The sequence below is a fragment of the Stegodyphus dumicola genome, chromosome 8 (genome assembly GCF_044657685.1).
Source record: "Stegodyphus dumicola isolate Sdum_Otavi_A_Nest chromosome 8, ASM4465768v1".
NCBI classification, from domain to species: Eukaryota; Metazoa; Arthropoda; class Arachnida; order Araneae; family Eresidae; genus Stegodyphus; species Stegodyphus dumicola.
Window position 1 is genome coordinate 37,066,567 of NC_140775.1, and position 19,708 is coordinate 37,086,274.

The following is a 19,708-nucleotide window of genomic DNA, read 5'->3' on the forward strand; positions in this document are numbered from 1 at the left end:
TAAATAACAATTATCATTGATTTTCTTGCAGTCAGATTTACTTAGTGTGTTATTCTTTTCCATTTTTATTTTAAAGTAGCTTATTAACTTAAACATATTAACCATACTCATTAAAGATTTGTACAATTTAATTTTTGTGCTGTTTGAACATATGTGCATGAAGAACATTTACAGGCAGGATAGATGAAGTACAATCTGCATTTAAAGGTATACATGTATAGAAATGTTTATTTCAGAGTCAAAGAAATAAAAATCTTGGCAGTATTATGAATGGTAGTTATTTAAGAATATTTTTATGTGCATATTATTCTGCCTGATCATTTGCTTGTGTGAGCATTTACTTATACGAGCAATTTTTGAAGTTGGTGGTTTTCAAATGAACATTTATGATTGTGGGTTTTCCTAGGCACATTTGTGTAGTGTCATAATTATTTATTAAAATATGTAACAGTAAAAAGTACGTGTATAACTATATTGGTGTGTACTTGTTTGTGAAGTATTAGTATATGCTGTTATATTTTTTAGTTTGCATACAATCCAGTATCTTTAAAAGAAATAGTACTTTTAAGGAACAGGGTATATTTAAACATGTAGTCAATATTAAAACTGCAGGTATTTCTCAGTCTTATTTCTAAGCATTATTTTTGGAAAGTTCTGACAGAGATCTATGTTGTACAATTAGGTTCATTATTAACTAGATCAGCTGGCTAGTATATAGAAATAAGCTGTCTTGATTTTGTGTTTGAAGGAGAGTCATAAATGATCAATGCATTTCTTTGCATCCTTTGAAATTGCTCATTTAAGATTAAATGCTCTTCATTTTCTAAAGTGTTTAAGGAGAAATCTTTATGGAAGTTTTATTAGATATCTATCTCTTTGAGAATAATTGTGGCATCATACAGGTTTGTTTTTCATTGTCTAGGCTAGGAGGAGCTGAAAAGTGCTGCTTATATTCTGAAATACAAACAAAATGGGAGGGTACTATAATACATTGCTTATTAAAATTAAAGGATATTGACAAAAGGAAAACATTACAGTTACTTATTGCAGAATGATTAAAACCAGTTTGTACAGAAGCATTATTTATTACAAAATACCTTGTTTGGCATTTAATTAATTTCAAAATACTAAATTTAAATTTATGAAAATTAAAAATGAGGGACAAATAAATTAGTCTACAGTTAACCTCCACTTTTGCCTTTTACTCAAGTGATACTTTGAATCATCACCAATAAACTGAGTGTTCTCAGAAATCACATTAAAAAAAAAAAAGGGTACTGTTCGGTTTCGAGGGCCGTAAAAAATTGCAAAACTATTGTTGATGCCAATGCTGCCAAAAATAATTGCGGCAAGAAAGCAAGTATAATAGTAAATAACTATCTAAGATTAATGTTTTAATTTAGATGAAAGGTTAATTTCATATAATACTTTTTATTATTATAATTTATATGAAAAAGGCTAAACATGACTGAATGGAAGCATAAGAGTAAATAACTATTTCAGATCATTATTATAATTTATATAGAAATTGCTAAACATAACTGAATGGATGCCTGCATCGCTATTTCGCTACCAACTTATCGTTAAAGCATAATTTCATCTTGTTGGTTGTTCAAGAGTAATTCTCTATAATGAATGATGCCTTTTCTTTGAAAATATTCAGAATCGGAATTCAGAAGTGCAGAATCGCTCACTTATTTGTTTGCCACTTTTTACAAGGGTAAAAAAAACAGTTGAAATTTTGTCAATTTTCTTTTACTTTTTAAGTGAAAATAGGTCGATGTGTATATAGATAAAGTCAAGGGTGTGCACAGTGCCATTTTTGTGCAATTCTGGGATTTTTTTTTAAAGTGAAAATAGGTCGATATGCACATGGATACCGAGTATGTGCAATTCTTAAAAACGCGTCAAGCAGTGGGTGATTCTGCACTTTACCCAAAATTCTATTGCTGACTTTTCGTCATGGGCAATTCCCAAATTGTTAAATTCATAGGATATCAAAAAAAGGATTTAAAATCAAAAAAGAATTTAAAAATTAAACTAGTATGTCAATGACGTCTTAAGAAATATAAAACTATATAAACTTATGCAATCTGAAATCAACGCGTATGCTAGATTTGACGCGTTTTTAAATGGGCGCGTTTGCTAGATTTGGTGCTTTTGTGCATACATTTTTGCTGCAATTTTTTACGGCCTTCAAAACCGAATAGTACCAAAAAAAGTACACACCAAATTTCAAATTTATGTCCACCCACCGGTATATTATTGTCAATCATATAATTTGCATATTTTATGTGCAAAAGTTAAATTTGCATTCAGTTGCAGGTAATTTACATGAATAACATTATTAGATTTTGGTTAGAACTTGTAATGAGCATATTTTTTTCAGACTCTTATTTAATTTTGATGAGCAGTGTGTAATGCAGTACAACAGCTTAAGTAACACCTGATATTGTGTTCTCTTAGTAATGCTGATCATTAGCACCTACACACTCATATTAGAGTATTTAACCAAACTGGAGTGTAGGCAAAAATGTTCACTCGATGCCTAGCAACGAAACTCGGCATAGAGCACTTATGATTTAGAAACCACTGTGTAAACAAAGCTTTATTCTCTTCATAGATGCCACTAATGGCAAGTTCATGTACTATTTTTTTTGGGGGGGGAGGAGGGGGAGAAACTGTGTTTTGCTAATTTTTAAATTTTCTTTCTTCTAGTTTTTCCCCCCCTTGAAATTTTACTGTCTTTCATTTTCTCACTGTTTACATATTTATTTAGTATTCTATAATATGTATAATTATTATAATATGAAAAGATAATTAAATATACACAAATGTTCTATAAATTACTCTTTTAAATAAGTAATGTAAAATTAACAAAATTTAATAATTTTCAGTATGCTTTTTCCAGTAGATGATTATGCATAGATACACAGATACAGAATGGTGAATAAAAATCAGAAATGATTTAATATGTTTCATATTTTTACATTCTATGCTGAATATAATCCAAGTACTGGCTTTCTGAAAGAACTTATCTCTAAACAATAAACACAAGTAATCAGTGGTATTAACTAAAAATTTGGTGATTATATATTCTGTACAAATAAACAATCATATTGTAATAACAGCCTTTTTAAGACTGGCACTAACAAATGTCTTTGCTTTTTACCTGATACATGGGATTTTCATGATAGCATTGTTGATTACTTGACATTAAATATCTTTTTTGGTATTGTAATAGTATGCAATTGTAAAAGCCTTGGCTGTTAGTATTACAGCATAGAACAATCTCAATGATGAACAGTTTTTCCCAAATCAGCTCCTTTCTTTTTATCTTTATATTTGCAATTTTATCAATATTTTATTTTCACAATATGCTTTAGTGTAAAATATACACTGCTTTCCAAGAGTATAAATTCTCACAGTATAAATTCTGAGCTGTATAATATACATGTTTAAATTTTCCTTGTAAAAAACTCGTTATGTTCATAGAAAGAGTGCAAATATTGTATAATGTGATCATTTAAGACTTACTGTCTGTAAATGTGCAAATCAGGCATTACTTGAAGACTCTGCCTTTCTGCCTGGTTTTTACGAAGTTGAGTTTGATGAAAAACTTTTTAAAGATGATTTTTGATTTTAGTTATTTTGTGATCACTCTAAAAATATAAATAAATAAATAAAAAAAATACTGGATTATTCTTAATACTACATACTTGAAGCAGGACATTCATTAAAGTTGTTGCCATTATCTTTGGTGCACTCTGTAACTTTTTGGCTTTGGAAATAATTTCAGAAGTCCTGATTGAGGATGTGATACACACCCCTGATGGTAAATATATGGCTTAGTTAGTTTAATCCAAGTGTCAATTTTAAGAGCAGTATGCTGTAATAATTGGAAGATCAATATCTCTACTATCATGTATTGGAGATTTCCTATAAAAGGGCTATATGCAGACCTAGGTATCACAAGTTTGTATCTCTTTACACAAAGCCAGAAAGAAGAATATTGTAGAAGAGTCATTGGCATGTGAATCTGAAAGCATCTAAGTGGTCCTGTGTACTGTTTATGGATGAGTCAAAGTTTTGGAATCTGATTATAAAATGTGAAGATCTGAACAGAAAATGAATATTGAATAACGGACATTTGACATTATTATTATTCAAATGTTATTGAACAGTATATTGGATACTGTTCAATAACATTTGAATAATAATAATGTCAAATGTTATTGAACAGTATCCCTTCAGTGCAGACTACATAATAGTACAGCCTGGAATTTCTTATAATGTCAAATGTTATTGAACAGTATCCCTTCAGTGCAGACTACAGCCTGGAATTTCTTTCAGCTATTACACTGCCCTGCTTGTCTTTGCAAGAAGTACTGAAAAGTATGGCTGAAAGGTATGAGGATGAAACTCTTGATTCCAGATTGACTGTATGCTGCAACAGCTAGTCCGGCTGTTACCCTAAGGGATGATAATGTATGTCCATACAGAGCAAACTTGGTAGAGGACCTTGAGAGAATATTTCTTGCATAGAGTGGCAACTATACTCACCTGATCTAAACCTTTTGAGGTGGGGGCTTTGGTAGCAGTAAAAGCCTTGAAAGGACGGGGAATCTTGAACCGAATGCTTCCCCCCTATAAGAAATCACCTCCTATTTGCAACAAAGATTCTTGTGTGTAGTTTAATGGATTCTCAGAGGGGTGCATCTGTGTTGCAAAAGGAACAGAAGTGTAGGGATTAGTCACCAGAGTTCAAGATGCTTTTCGTCACTGAGGGAAAATTTCATATTACAGTTGTTCCGGATTGAGACTACTGGGAAATGTGTAAACCTTCCTTAAAGAAAATGCCAGTTTTTACATTATAGGACGTTACTTTCACTTTTATAAAATTTTGGTGTGAATTTTAAATTACACTGCAAAACTATGTGTCTTTACTAAGTGCTTACAATAATTATTTCTATTGTATCTTTATATTAATGTTATGTCCAAAAATTTTTCAACTATTTGATTATTTCCTTGGATAATTTAAAATTTAACCAGTCTTTTTTTTTTTTTTTTAACTGTTAAATGTCCTGTTTTGGTATATATTCTTTGAACTTTTTTCCATACAGGGAATAATTAAAAAATAAAAGCTTAAAGCTATAGAAATGATTAAAAATTAAAGTTCAGTGGAACTGTTAAAATTATGCTCTATATGTGTAATGAAATTTTAATTTTACATAATTGTTCAAAATCTGCTTGATAACATATTACTGAAGGAGGAAACTTTCAGCAAATTAGAATATAATTGGTTTAATTAAAAATAATTTTATTTTATTGTAGATTGTTAGTATTGCAATGTCCAACTACATAAGTGCTACTAATTAAAATTCAGTTCTTTTTCGAAAATTAATGCATAGTAAAACAGACACTCAAAAGCTATTTTTTAGAATATTTTAGTTTTAAAAATTTGGGAAAAAAAAAAAAAAAAAAAAGAATATTTAATCATGTATCGTTTTATACTGTTTATTGAAAATTAGTAAGTGATATATTTCAAGTATTAAGAATAGAATGAATTTAAGTCGTTAAAAGTCAAATTATTTAGTATGTAAACCCATAATTCAAAACGTAAATTCCATTTGTCTTTTTTTTTTTTTCCATTTGTCTGAAACTAAATTCCCAGCCTTACTAAGGAAACGTGTTCACTCGGGGTATCAAAATTTAGGTAATTTCTTAGTGCAAAGAGCTTTTCAAATTGAAGAGAAAATTGCTTGTTATGCATAGTGTCTGCAAAAACTGTGGAACAAAAGTTACGCGATAATGAGTTGTTGTCTTCAGTACTGTATTATGTTATTCTATATTATGCTACATAATTTAGCACATTAAGAGAAATTTCCAGATAATTTCAGGTGCCTGGTCAGCAAAATTTTCTCCTGTTTGAAATCGTCGTCCCATGTGAATTTTTCTTATTTCCTTTGTTGTTTAAACCAGTTCGTTTCAACTACAGACTCTCTTTATAGCAGCTGTGACATCAACCATGGTGGCATATTTTATATGGTGGAATTTAAATTCTACGATATATTAGCAAGTATCTTTACTTGCAGTTACTAAAAAAATCTTCAATGTCAGGCCATGCGAAATCTATACTGACACAGTTGAATTAACAGTTTTTCTCTTTTTTTTATTGAAATGAATGACAAAGGCATTCAATCACTTAAAAGGTCAAGGTTCAGAAATTCAGATGATTGAACATTAGAACAATGATTTGTACATTATTTGAGAACTTTTACATCCTGTTTGTATTCTCAGAGCTCAACGGACAGTGAAATTTCACAAATGCTACTCTAATCGATTCTGAACATCTTACTTCAAAATTATTTGACTGTGAAATTGAGACACTGATACGGAGGTACCTTTTAAAATAACATTACATCTGGAATCTAATGGCTAGAGATGACCTTTCAAACTGATTGACTAGTGTTTAGTATATTTACAATTTCCAGGTTTCAGACTGAAATTGTAAAACTATTGTTGTTTCTTTAACACAAAATTTATATTTATGTTCTTTTGATTTGTTTGAATAACAGTACTATCACAGTAAACTTCCGTTGTGAAGGTCACTTCAGCATAAACAGATATAAATGGAAATAAAGTCAGACAGAACTGTTAAGAATAAACTGATAAGAATGTAAGAAAAAGTGCTTGTACATGTATACAAGTACGTGGGAATTTATATTTGTTTATGGAAATGTATACTACATATCCATGTAGTATGTATGTCTGCATTGATATAATATGGTATAAGTGCAGATATGCACATAAAGTGGAAAGCATGCGTACCCTTAAATGGCAATAACGTATATATAGACACGTACATGTACACACACAGATGCATTTATATATATGTGTTTGCGTGTGGATTTATGCATACGTGTATAAACATACAGATATATGTATGTGTATATATTTCATCATCAAGCTCTTGAAGAAGTTTACGTATTCTTAATTTTTGGCATATTGCAAGAAAAATGTCAAAATAATTCCTAAAAAACTCACGAAAGTATGCAATATTCTAAAGCAACACAAGGCTCTGTTTACAATTTACAAACACAGTTATTGCGAATTCTGTAGCTATGTAGCTACAAGAACTAAAAGGGAAAAATTGGAAAAAACCGGATTCTTAACACAAAGACCTTTGAAAGAGATAAGTGGTTAAAACCCCAGAGACGTCAAATTTGACATTTCACCCCACTCTTTCAGCCTGAAAAATGGGCGGTAAAAGACATGGCCACTAAAGTGGATAACCCTGTCATTTCAAACAGAGGATTCTATGGCCATTATAATGGCCATCCCATCTTCAAAAGGTTAATCTCATTTAGCATCTTTAGGAATGGCAAGGATGGCTTTTTTAAAAAAAATTTTTAAACATCTTGAAGTATGTTTGACTTGTTTTATTGTTTTCAGTTCATGGATTTTTTATGTCCTGACATATTAGAAAAAGTCTACCACTTATAACAAATATTTGTTCCAAGCCTCATGCTCAAGCAATGAATAATTATATCTTGAACATTTAATGATCTTTTTTATAAGTGCATAGACTCCATGTGGCAATAATTCTTGATCAAATGTTATCACAGTAAATTTTTCTCCCTAGCAGCTGGCACGGCCATTTTGAAAAGCTTATTTTAAATATAAGATTTTACATTGTGTATCTTAAACTTCTGGGTGGATGAATTTTTAAATTAAAAGTTTCTATACTGCCTATCATTGAGTATTTATCTTAAAATCGTTTCAGGTGTGATACTGGTCTAGGTACTGGTATCAGAGTGCAGCTTTTGTTTAATCTGAAGATTTTTATCTTTTTTTGAAATTTTTATGGCATGTCTTTTGAATTGTTCATCTAGGTTTTAATCTAAAGATTTTGGATTGCATTTCCCCCATATTTTTAAATATTTTTCATCATACTAAATATGATTAAAGATTAATAAATTTTATAGTTTATACATATAGAGCTGTTAATTTCTTTGGAAGGCTGGCTGGCAGATTAAGTTTTTTGGTTGGAAAAAAAAAAATTTTTTTTTTTTTTTTTTTTTTTTTTTTTTTTTTTTTTTTTTTTAAGAATAATGTGAAATAAAATGCTTGTTTTACAGAAAACTGGGTACTCATTGGTCATTTTTAATATTTGCATGTGATAAGTAATAAATGATAAAAAATATTTGTTAAAATCTGAATCTCCAAAATACTTGGTTTGATTTTAACAGATTACTATTTGGTAAAAGGGGTGAAAAGTGTATTTCTTTATTAATATATGTATCTAAAGTAATTATGTTTTCATTGTAATAAAGAATTTGAAGAGTAATTAATTATTTTTCAGACAGAATAATTTTTCAGAATTTCCATACCATTCAAATTCATTAATATATTTGCAGAATAATTCAAAGAAGTATCATGTAGTATGTTTATTTCAAAATCAGCATCTGAATTTAAATAATTTTGTCATTAGTTAGATAGATAAAATCTATAAGTTATTGACTTTATTATTCATTGTATCCATATTTCATAGGTTCTATGTTAACAATGCAAACAGTTTTGTTTGTCTTTCAAGAGTCTGAGTAAATTCTCATAGTAATACTATATTGTTACTAACCTATATTTTTCTGCATATGCTGTGTAATAAAGTATTCTTTATTTTAAAACTTGTGCTGGATAGCATAATAAGAGAAAATTAAAATGTAACTTGTTTATAAATGGTTAAGAACTGCAAAATTTTAACAAAAAATAATGTACTTGATGAATTTGAAGATTATATTTTTTTATTGCTATTTATTTTTTAGATGTCTTGAAATAATTTGTAAAAGAATGTGATTGTCTTTCAAAAATCATGCTCTATGATCTAATGTTGATCAATGGATCAAGGAAAATTGTAGAATTGAAGCTGGTTTTTTTTTTTTTTTTTTTCTTTGCTAGTTGTTTTGTGTGTTTTAAGTTATGAGTAAATGTCTTCACTATGTTGCAACCTGTTCAATGACCTGGCAAAAGACTGACCTACATATAAGTGATATGACTGTGGAGGGAGGAAGTAAAGAAACACTGAAGAGAGGAACTGCCCAGGTGAATGGTTGCAAAACCAGAATTACCTGTTATGCTAGTGAACTTCAGAGTTGACTGGGGAAGATATTGTTCTTTTTCCTATCTACTTTCCAAGTGGTAGCACTTGTTGTTTTTGCTTATGAGATGTTCCCATTCAAGATTTATATCCTTATTTTATATAGCATTTTTTTATTTAGGCATTTAATTTTGTGCAATTCATTCATTATGCCTTAGATTTTTGAAGTAAAGCATTAAATCAAAATGCAAAAATTCAGATAGTAAATGCAAAATGGGAATATCTCATGAGTGATTATAACAAGTGTTACCATGTGAAGCCAGATTATTCAAGTCTTGAAATATTTGTTTTAAAAAAAAGTTTTACTTTTATTGGTTGTGGGCTAAAATTTCTTGCTTTTATCAAATTATTTTTTCTTATGCCTGCTACGATTTAAATTAATATTCTTAAATTTTAGGTACTGTTTTTCAAATAATGCCAAATTCTGCAATTTTAACAGTTTCTGCAATGAAAAAAGTACCAAATACTGATACAAGTAATGCTACAATAATCTTCAAAGATTCTTCAGCATCTGCAGAATCTATAAATGCTCAAAATTCATTATCAGTGCCTAATTTATTAGTGGAATCGGTTGAAAATGCTCAGTCTCAAAGTGCTGAAGTTCCTGTGGGTTCTGAAGGCAATATTTCAGATATTGACCTCAGTTTTTTGAATGAAACAGAAGAGTCTGTTACCATTCCTGATTCTAAAAGTCTGAATGAAAATGCTGTCAAAGAATTTCAAGGATTGATTCCAGAAGTCTCATCTCATTCTCTAGATATCCTCCAAAGTAATCTTAATAATATTTCTGCTGCAAGTAAAGACCAGTTCACTGCAGAACCAGAAAGTAAGTTTTTGAGTAGTGTTTTTTTTTTTTTTTAATACCTTTCTTATTCTGTGTTAAGTCAAAAAAAGGGAGGAAAAAAAATTTTTTTTACTATGCATTGCATCCCTTTTGTCTATGATGCTGTATTTCACTTGGATGGAAGTTTACAATAGCAAAAATATTTTAAATGTATTTATTATGCATTTTCTCTTTATAATCTGTATACAGGGCTGGTGCAAGAGCTGGTGTAGCCTGTGTAGCTGCACCGGGTATGAAAATTTAGGGGTTGGCAAAGTTTTAGAGTTTACAGATGCAGTGCATGGCAAAATTCAGGAACAAATATTGCACCTAGTGGTGAAAAAAACCTAGCACTGTCTTTGCCTGTATAAGAATTTAAACTTGTTATATATGTTTCAAAACTATTGTTTTTGATGTGAGAAGCTATTTTTTTTTAACTTCCGATAGCATGACTATTGGATTTGTGAAAAAAGTTATATTTCAGCTAATATAAAAGGGTTGCTTATTAGAGGCAGCATACTTTTATCTCATGTTAAGCTGAAATTGTGTGAAAGGCCTAATCAGTTTGAAAAATTAGTGTATTCTTTTAAGCTGCTAAATTAGGAGCAGATCTGTAAATAATGCTTTTATTTCACTTATAAAATTTTGCTAATTAGTAATAAACAAATAAATTGTTTTAAAATTTTTAAAAAGGAAAAATGTCATGAAGTTCTTTTCTGAATATCTGTTCAGTATGAATAAAATTGTATAAAATTAATTAAATTTTACTACAATATTGTGTTATTGATTGAAAACACATTACTGGTTACCTATTGCAATTAGGTTTATTCAAATGTAGTTTGTTATTTTGTATCTGCATGCCAGTTGTGAAAAAAAGTGAGATATTGTATTACTAAATATTTTATATAAACTCAGTACTGCAAAATGAAAATATAATGGAGTTCCTTGTTTGTTCATAAGATTATATTGTTATTTTATAGCATTTTATGTTTATTTATTTGGCTATAATGTGAAAAAGTGTGTTTTATACATACTTACTTTAACCCCAAAAAAGTTGTTTTCTGAAATGTTTTTAATATTGTCTCTATTCCAGAATGTTTTTTTGTACTGCTTGGGTTTTCCTAAGAGTAGAGCAGATTGTTGAATGTTGCTAAGAAGTTTATCTGAGCATAAAGTTAGATGCTAGATGTATATTTTATTCAAAAATGGAGTGACGTAACGTTCCATATGCCTGAAGTAGGTTTCTGTGAGAATAGAATAAATTGCCCTTCATTAGAGGTTGTTCGTGCTGCAAACCGGTTCTTAGCCTTTGACCGTGTCATAAGAGTTCAGAAATACTTTCATAAGAGTTCAGAAATACTTTCTTTGTGGCACACCCATAAGTAGATTGTAAGCATGCAAAAAAGTGCATATCCTTCACGTCCTTTTTTTTTTTTTTTTTAATTCAAATTAATTCCCACTAAAGGCTAAATTATGAATTATTAAAATAATTCAACTAATGTTCAGTGTAAAATCAGTGTTCCTTATAACTGTATATTTGAAAAATCAATAAAATTTTATTAAAATTTCTTTAGGTGTCTGTTTTTCAAATGATAAAAACTACTAAACATACTATAAGACAAATAAAGAATACTTAAGTATAATAATTATTAGATGGAGATACTTAAGTATAATAGTTAAAGCATGTATAGGAGTACTAGACTCTTTTTAAAGGTGGTCTAATGCAGCATTTTTAAAATAAAAAATTTAATTAAAAATTTCATTGTTGTAGTGTATGACATAGTCATTAATTTTGATTGGCATTTTAGAGCATTAGGTTATCCTCCATGATTTGAAGAATCTGATTCATTGTTCTAGGCGGATGGCTTCAAGTATTTTGCTATTATTGATTAACTTCTGTTCTTTGAAAAAATTTGGGTACTTTCTGATTATCCTCCTTCCCTCAAAAAGTTACCAACTCATTGCAGACTAATTTTTTTATAAGTTAATATGCAAAAAGCAACAGTCGTTTTGAAAATAGTGGCAAGAATTTTGTAAAAGCACAATAAATAAATAATATTAATAAAACAAGAAACAACCATAATAAAACACTCAAGAAATCCTTATACAACTTCTTTTGAACTTTTGTTCTCCCCATGAACACAGAAATCTATTTTCATTAAAAAAAAAAAAGTCAGAGAATTGCACAAATTTGGTATTATGCTTGAACTCGGCATTGCAAACCAATTGTCCTTCCGATGTACACGGTAATCTGTTTTTTGCTTAAAAAAAAAAAATAAATAAATAAATAAAAAAAAAAAAAAAAAAAAAAGGAGAGAGACAGAAAGAGAGAATGTGCTCTGATAAAATGCATCACTTCCTTTTTCATCTGCTGGTAAAATACACAGTCCCCTTGTTATTCATAACAAGGGGCGAAAAGTTACTTGGTGCAAAAATAAACTAGTAAGTTAGAAGAATGACTTTCACATTTTGGAGATGGAAATCTGCATATGCTTGAAACACATGTCTGTTGCACTTATACCTGAGTTGCCAATTATTTTTAGGCAATATCATGAATTGCCACATAATTGTTTGGGAACATAGTGCATTGCCTCATGGAAACTTTTGATGGTAGAGGAGATAATCAGAATTTTTTTTTAATGCAAGGTTTTAATTTTTTAAGACAAAGGGAAGAACAAGATATGGGAAATAAAATGTATTGGTTACAGGATTACATTATTTTCTGTATGAAAAAAAACTGTATCTTGTAATTTTTTCTTTATATCAGCACTTTTTAATAAATTTTCCAAATATATTTTGAGATTACTGATAAATACTTTGAAGAATTCAGAAACCTAAAAACAATTCTTGTCTGTTTTGTTTACTAAAGCTGCAGTTTGGGCAAAATAAAAGCCTGTTATGAAAATTATTTTTTTGCAAAATGTATTTCATTCTTATTTGAAAGATAACATGAAACATTCATTTAATATGCATGCAAAAACCATAAAGTGCTTGAGTATAATACTATGCAAATTTTAATTAGCTTTTTTTTTCCCCTCATCTCTTTCTGTGCTATATTAGATACTCCAAGTGATGTTGTGATGATTGATGTTAGTAAACCTATCCAACTTTCCCAAAATTCTTTGATTATGGTAAATGGTCAGAAATGCGTTCTGCAGCATGATGCACAGACCGGCCAAGTTGTTGCTTATCCTGTTAGAGAACAAGAAAAACCACGTCGCAGAAGAGGAAGGCCTCGGTAATACTAGCACCTCAGTAATAATTAAAATATCTAAGCTTAAGATATTTGATATGTTAACTGATCTGACTAAATAAACATTTAAATTCTTGCTGGGGATGACTGAAGAAAAGATTTAGTAAAACATATTTCTTACTGTAGATTGTATTAAACTTTAAACTCTCTAAAATGCTTAGTATCTCATTTTATGAATGTATATTTATGTAATATACACACAGACGGTTGTGAATATCAGTTGTGAATCATCCTAATAGATGATTCTGCATTCTTAAGTTATGGATTTCAGAGATAAACTAAGAGAGAGTTAATATTATTTATATTTAAAAATGCTTCTTAAAGGGAAGTAAGTTTTTGAGATATTCATGATAATTTGCTTTGTAACAAGTTAATGGTAATAAAACAATTGGAAATATTTAAGCATTTTTTTTTTTTTTATAAATTATTAAGAAAACAAAAATATTCTTAAAGACTAGAAGAATGGAATTTATTTTTGTTATCTTTTTAATAACAGCTTTAAGCATCATGAGATGAGGTAAGAACAAAAGTTCTAATAGGCTGCACAATGATGAATTCCTTTTTACAACCAAATTTTGAGAAAATAAACTTGGCTTAAATTTTCTATCTTAACTTTTTAAAGCCGGCGGTACAGCAGTCGTACCAGGAAAATGACTGTTTTTAACGCCGGTAGTGGTACATTTGTCGTACCAGTATCCCTCTCCCTATTTTAGAGAATTTCCTATCTGTAGATCTCTGGGTGGTCGATTGTCGCTGCTCAGAATAAGTACTGGCTACTGCTCAGAATAACCACTAGCTACGCATTGCTTCCCTCATCTTATCAGTTTGGCTACATTTTGGCAAAACCCACAGGTTTCGTCTCAAGCCAACATACTTGAAAATCAAATAGAAGCTATCTCTTTCTCAAATGTAAGAGCACACATATTTAATGTATTATTAAATATGAGTAACATTTAATATTTTATGTCTCATAATTTTAGTGCTAACGTTTTTAGTACTAACTTTTGCTATGATTAAAACTTCAGCAATTTTGCACGCTGTTTAAGCTTACGATATTTAATACTTCTTAATCATAGCAAATAAGATTAGATTAAAATTTTAGATTTAATGCCCTTCTAGAAAATAGGTAAAACTTTTATCGTTTAGTTCCTTTTTTATACTTATGAATAATAAGATGTTATTTTGGCCCTTTTGTTGGAGTGCATAAACCCTTAAGAACTGTTAACTCTTTTGAAGTGCTTCTATTGTGTAGGCAATTTTGTCTGATTTATAAGGAGATAAGTAAGAGACAGTCACATGCATAATAGTTTTTGTGATTTTCATTCATTGTAAATTAAATAAAACCAATTTATCTTTAGACCCTCTTTTAGGGATGACCTCGTAAAGTATTTCAAGTATTAAATATCATTAAAGCTCACGTAACTTCTAAATTGAATCAAAACATCAGTTACTTTGCATAAAATTTCAGCCGTTTTATTTGCTGAAATTCTTATACTCCTCAAGAGATAAAAGGAATTCAGACAAGTTAATAAAAAAATGTATCTTTAAAAAAGGAATGTTATTTTGTCTGTAATAAGGTGTATGTCAACTTACTATTAAATATATGAGAATTAGGATTGGATTACGGAAAAGCACACGAACGCTGCTTAAGCGGATGGATGCTTTTGTGTAAACCTTTTTAAGAGAAAATTACTCGCATTTATGTCCCTGATGGAAAATTCCACATTTAATTAACCTGTTCTCCTGGTTTGATTGGATTAATTTTGTTCGCTTACTGAATTACATCAAAGCACACAACAATTATCTATATAAGGCGAGGGATGCCTTCACGGAGGACTTTCTAAGGGAAGCTGGCTATTATTTATGATACACAAAACCATGAATCCAATCCTTTAGCCGGAATTCAAATCTGAGCGAGCTATAAGTGTTCAGCCACTTTTACCGCTCTACTGAAGGGCTCGTAAAAAATTGATAAAGAAAAAGTATTGAAATAACTGATTTAATTTACTAACCTATATTTCACAAACGACAGTACATAAATTAAACAGATGAGAGGATTATTTGTGAATAAATAAACTGTATTGCACTTTTCTCCACTGTTCCATATTACGATGGAAATATTGCATTTCAAAGTTATTTCTCATGAATTAATTTTCCTCCGTTCATGATTTTTTACCTTGTCAGAGAGAAAATTTCACACTTTAAATAAAAAATACACTAGAAGATACTTTATGCAAAACTTGGCGTAAACAGTTTTTTTAATTTTGCTTTGAAAATATTCTAGGGTAATCATTTTCATTATTGGAAGAAATATGAAAAACAGATTTACTACATTGTGAGTGTCAACATCCAGTATGCCCTTATTCTTTTGAAAACGTGAAAGATTACTCTTTCTAAAATAAATTAGAAAATATATTATGTGCAAATAGAATATTCATTGAAAATGAAATAGACTTCAACCTTTGGATATAACGATGGGTTTAGACAAAATTTCTGGCTATGAAAGGAAATTGACATATAATTCTTTATAAACATTTAAAACTGTTCTGAAAAATACTTTTGATTATTGCATATATAGGTCGCAGATTTTTTTCTCTGCTAACAAAAACAAAAGCCAATTTTACAAAGAGAATTCTCTTTAATGATGTATCTCCTTTGCCTGATAGTCCAATGTAATATTAAATGATGAAACGCAAGCAATGTATCTCTGATGTTTCTTTTTTATATTATAATAGCAAAATTATTGAAAAAAGCAAATTTAAAGCTTTGTTATTGTTATGTAAAGCTTTATTATTGCTGTGAGTTCATCTCAAGTAATTGTATTGAATCTCATTCTAATCATCTAATAGTAATAAATATTATTAATGAATTTATTATTATTATTTCATTAAATTAGTCATTACTATATTTTGTTAATAAAAATATGTTATTAAAAATTGCATTCCAACCTGCAGACCTACAAAGCTAGTTCGTATTTATTATATTTTGTAAAGTTTTGTCCTCATTTTCTAACTTCTAATATGAAAATATGCAAATATAAATGAAGTGTGAAAACAAAGTTATAAAATTCACAAATTATTGCCGAGATTGATCAGAAATAGTAAATGAAATATAAACATTGCATACCTTTTGTTCTAAATAAACAGTTTATTTAGAACTTCATTTGAATGAAAGCAAAATAATTATCGAAAAAATCATAAATCTAACAACCCATCTACTGTGAAACGGTGTCCGACAAACATGTAAATTTTACTGCATCTATGGAGGGGACTAACGACTTTTCTCATTAGGAAAAAGTCAAAGAGGGGGCAAAAGTGTTTTGGATTGTACTGGTCTGAAGGCTATATTATAAGAATTTCGTCCAGGTTTTAGAAGATTAAATTCTCAAGCTAATTATTTTGTTGCTCAGGAAATATATTTGATGAAAAACTTTGTATGAAAGTTAGTTATTGTTAATTACTGTTTGTTTTATATAATTTCTGATGTTTATTTGTTCTGTGCAATGATGCTAAAGTTTTTTTTTTTTTTTTTTTTAAATTAAAATTCTTATTTTCTTCCTTGGTTTACAAATATAGATTTAAGGTATCCCATATTCTGAATTAAAAAAAAATAAGAATTTTACATTCCAAGAGTCATTTATACTTTCAAAAACGTAATTTTGTGAGTTCAGCTACAAGCGTCTGTTTTCTCTTCATGTCAGGTGGGCAGATGAACCTTTCTATGAATCTTTCTAAGTAGAATATTTCTTCGCTTTTCTGTACATTAAAATAAATTCCTTAATTTAAATTACAGTTATAGGATAGGTGATGTATAACACCAGAATAAACTGAGAAAGACAGAAAATCAGTAGTGTTTTAGAGCAGTTGAAAGTAAATAAAATGTTTGTAGGATCCAGCCATGGCTGGTGTTAGTGTCTTGCCTGCAATTAATGGACTTGGGTTAACCTTATTAATTTACTCACACACACAACGTAAACTATATACACTTTGTACAAATAGAAATATACCAGTTGATTAAATTTTTAAATTTATAAAATTACCACACTGAGCATACTAAGCATTTGGCTTTTGCTGAAAGTCAAGTCTCCAACTTACCCTTTTTCTGCCTGGAGGGCCCTAACTATTTTGGGGTTACAGGTTTGGAGGATCAGGCACTACACCTTCCCCTTAAGACTGTGGTCGGGCAGGATGTCCAGACGCATTCTGATAACAAAGCTTGGTGTTCACAATTCAACATTATAACTACTAATCAACTAAAAGAAAATATAAAAATGTTACAACATTTGCATAACAAAATAGTTAACTCCTATAAGTAAACATTTTAAAGAAAAACTTCCAAATGGTTAAGAATGTTACACTTAAATTATCTAATTGCTGTAAGTAAACTAATTTCGATAACCTTACAAATATTACTTAGTAAAAGAATATCTTGCAATAAGCTTTAAAGAAAATAAGAAAATTAACAATTAATCTAAACACCAAAATTAAAGTCTTTATGTCCATATCATTAAGTATCTAAAGAGTTTTCTGTTCATAAAAAAAAAAAAAAAAAAAAAAAAGAATGAATAAATAAATAAATAAAAAATAAAAAATTAGTCTGGATAAAGCATTTGCATTACCCATTTTGACTCCTGGTAAATATTTCATGTCTATATTATATTTTTGTGAGGCAAAATCCCAACGTTGTGATCTAGATGATTGCGGTGCACATTTTATCAGGTAAGGTAAAGGATTATGGTCGGTGTAAAGCTCAACGTTAAATTCAAAAATCCGGTTTCAAATTTCTTCAAACTTCACACAATAGCATATGCTTCTTTTTCAACAGTAAACCATCTGTGCTCGAGTTAACTTCTAACTTGCATGGGCTATGGGATAATTGCATTCAGTGGTGTAGCTAGGGGGGGCAAGGGGGGACATCTGTTCCCGGGCACAGCATCCAAGGGGTGCCAAATTGATGCTACGAAATTTTTTAATGAAATGTTTTCCATTCTTGGAACACAGGAAAATGGGCGCAAATTCTTCATTTGTCCCCGGGCACTGGAAACTAGCTACTGATTGCATTCATTGAAATTTTGTTAATAAAAGCATGCTGCAACTCCTATTTGTGAGGCATCACAATGTATAATAATTGGTTGCCCCAAAACTGATGTATACAATGGTGGAGCTTTAATCAGAGCATTCTTGAGTTCTTCAAAAGCTATGTTGTGCTCTTCTCTCCATGGTATTTCCTTAGCTATCTTCTTCTTTGTATGTTCCATAAGTAGATATACTAATTCAGAATATTTTGAAATATAGTCTCTATAATAATTACATAGGCCTAATAGACTTCAGAGTTGTTTCGTGGTCTTTGGTTTTGGTAATTTGGAAATCACTTTTATCTTCTCAGGATCTGCTTGATGTTTTCCAGATCCGATTACATGACCCAAATATTTCCGTTTTTCCACCTAGAGGGTGCTACCTATTTTCAGGGTTGGAGGACCAGGCACTACAATGTTGATAGCACTACAATGTTACACTACACTACAATGTTACTACATTGTTACACTACAATGTTAGGCACTACAATGTTAAAATAATGCTTTATGTGTTGTACGGTTCGATCCTCCACTTCCAAAAAATACTACTTTTCTTAAGCCAAAAACTATTATTAATTTCTATCATTACTTTTTTAATTAAAAAAATAAACATCTTAAAGTATAAATTCAATAGCATGTCTAAAGGTAAAATAAAAACTAAGTTTATTCATAACTGAAAAATTCAAATTATAATCTAGGTAAATTTTAAATTTAAGATGTTAATGTATTAAAATATTCTTAATTATAAAATTATCAATTTCAAAATAAGTGTCTTACAACCTTTTAGATATAGAAAAGAGAAATGTCTGATGTTTCATTTTACCTTATGTTGCTAATTAAGACTTTGATGTGCATTTAACTTCTTTTTGATTTATATGTACTGTGAGACAATTCAGTAAATATTTTCCTACTGTCTTTAAAGAATTACTGTGTAAAATAAATAACAAGATTTATTATCTGATTAATTCTTTTGGGAAACTTTGCATAAAACTTAAGTTCACTGGAAGGAACTTTTTTGTAGCTTCTATTTTTAGAGAGAGAGAGATACATACAGGCAGAATATTATCAGAAAATATATGCATATTTTTTAATCTATAAATCTGTTGGGCCAAAATAATTTTCATTAAATCCTAACTGCAAGATTTAAAATGTATTACAGTATTATATGAATATGAATTATACTTCATTTATATTCTTATGTGGTATTATGTATAAACATATGTATAAATTGTATGTAAAACATATGTATAAATTTTTCTTCAGGAAAGCTTCAGTAGAGAAAATTACAAAAGAAACTCCACCTCCTCCTGAGCCAGCTGAATCTATGGAATTTGAAACTGTTTCTGAAGAAGAAAAAGAAAAAGGCTTGCTTGAAGTAGTGACTGATGGTAAGTGTTTAAT

General features: G+C 29.5%; 1 protein-coding gene across 1 annotated transcript in view; it reads left to right on the forward strand.

Moving 5' to 3' along the window:
- LOC118197917 (uncharacterized) overlaps positions 1–19,708 on the forward strand; it is a 96,106-nt gene that overhangs the window by 10,842 nt on the left and 65,556 nt on the right. The window contains exons 3-5 of the mRNA XM_085821739.1: positions 9,555–9,983; positions 13,041–13,218; positions 19,571–19,695. Coding sequence (XP_085677865.1) covers positions 9,555–9,983; positions 13,041–13,218; positions 19,571–19,695 — 732 coding nt within the window. The remainder of the gene's footprint in view (positions 1–9,554; positions 9,984–13,040; positions 13,219–19,570; positions 19,696–19,708) is intronic.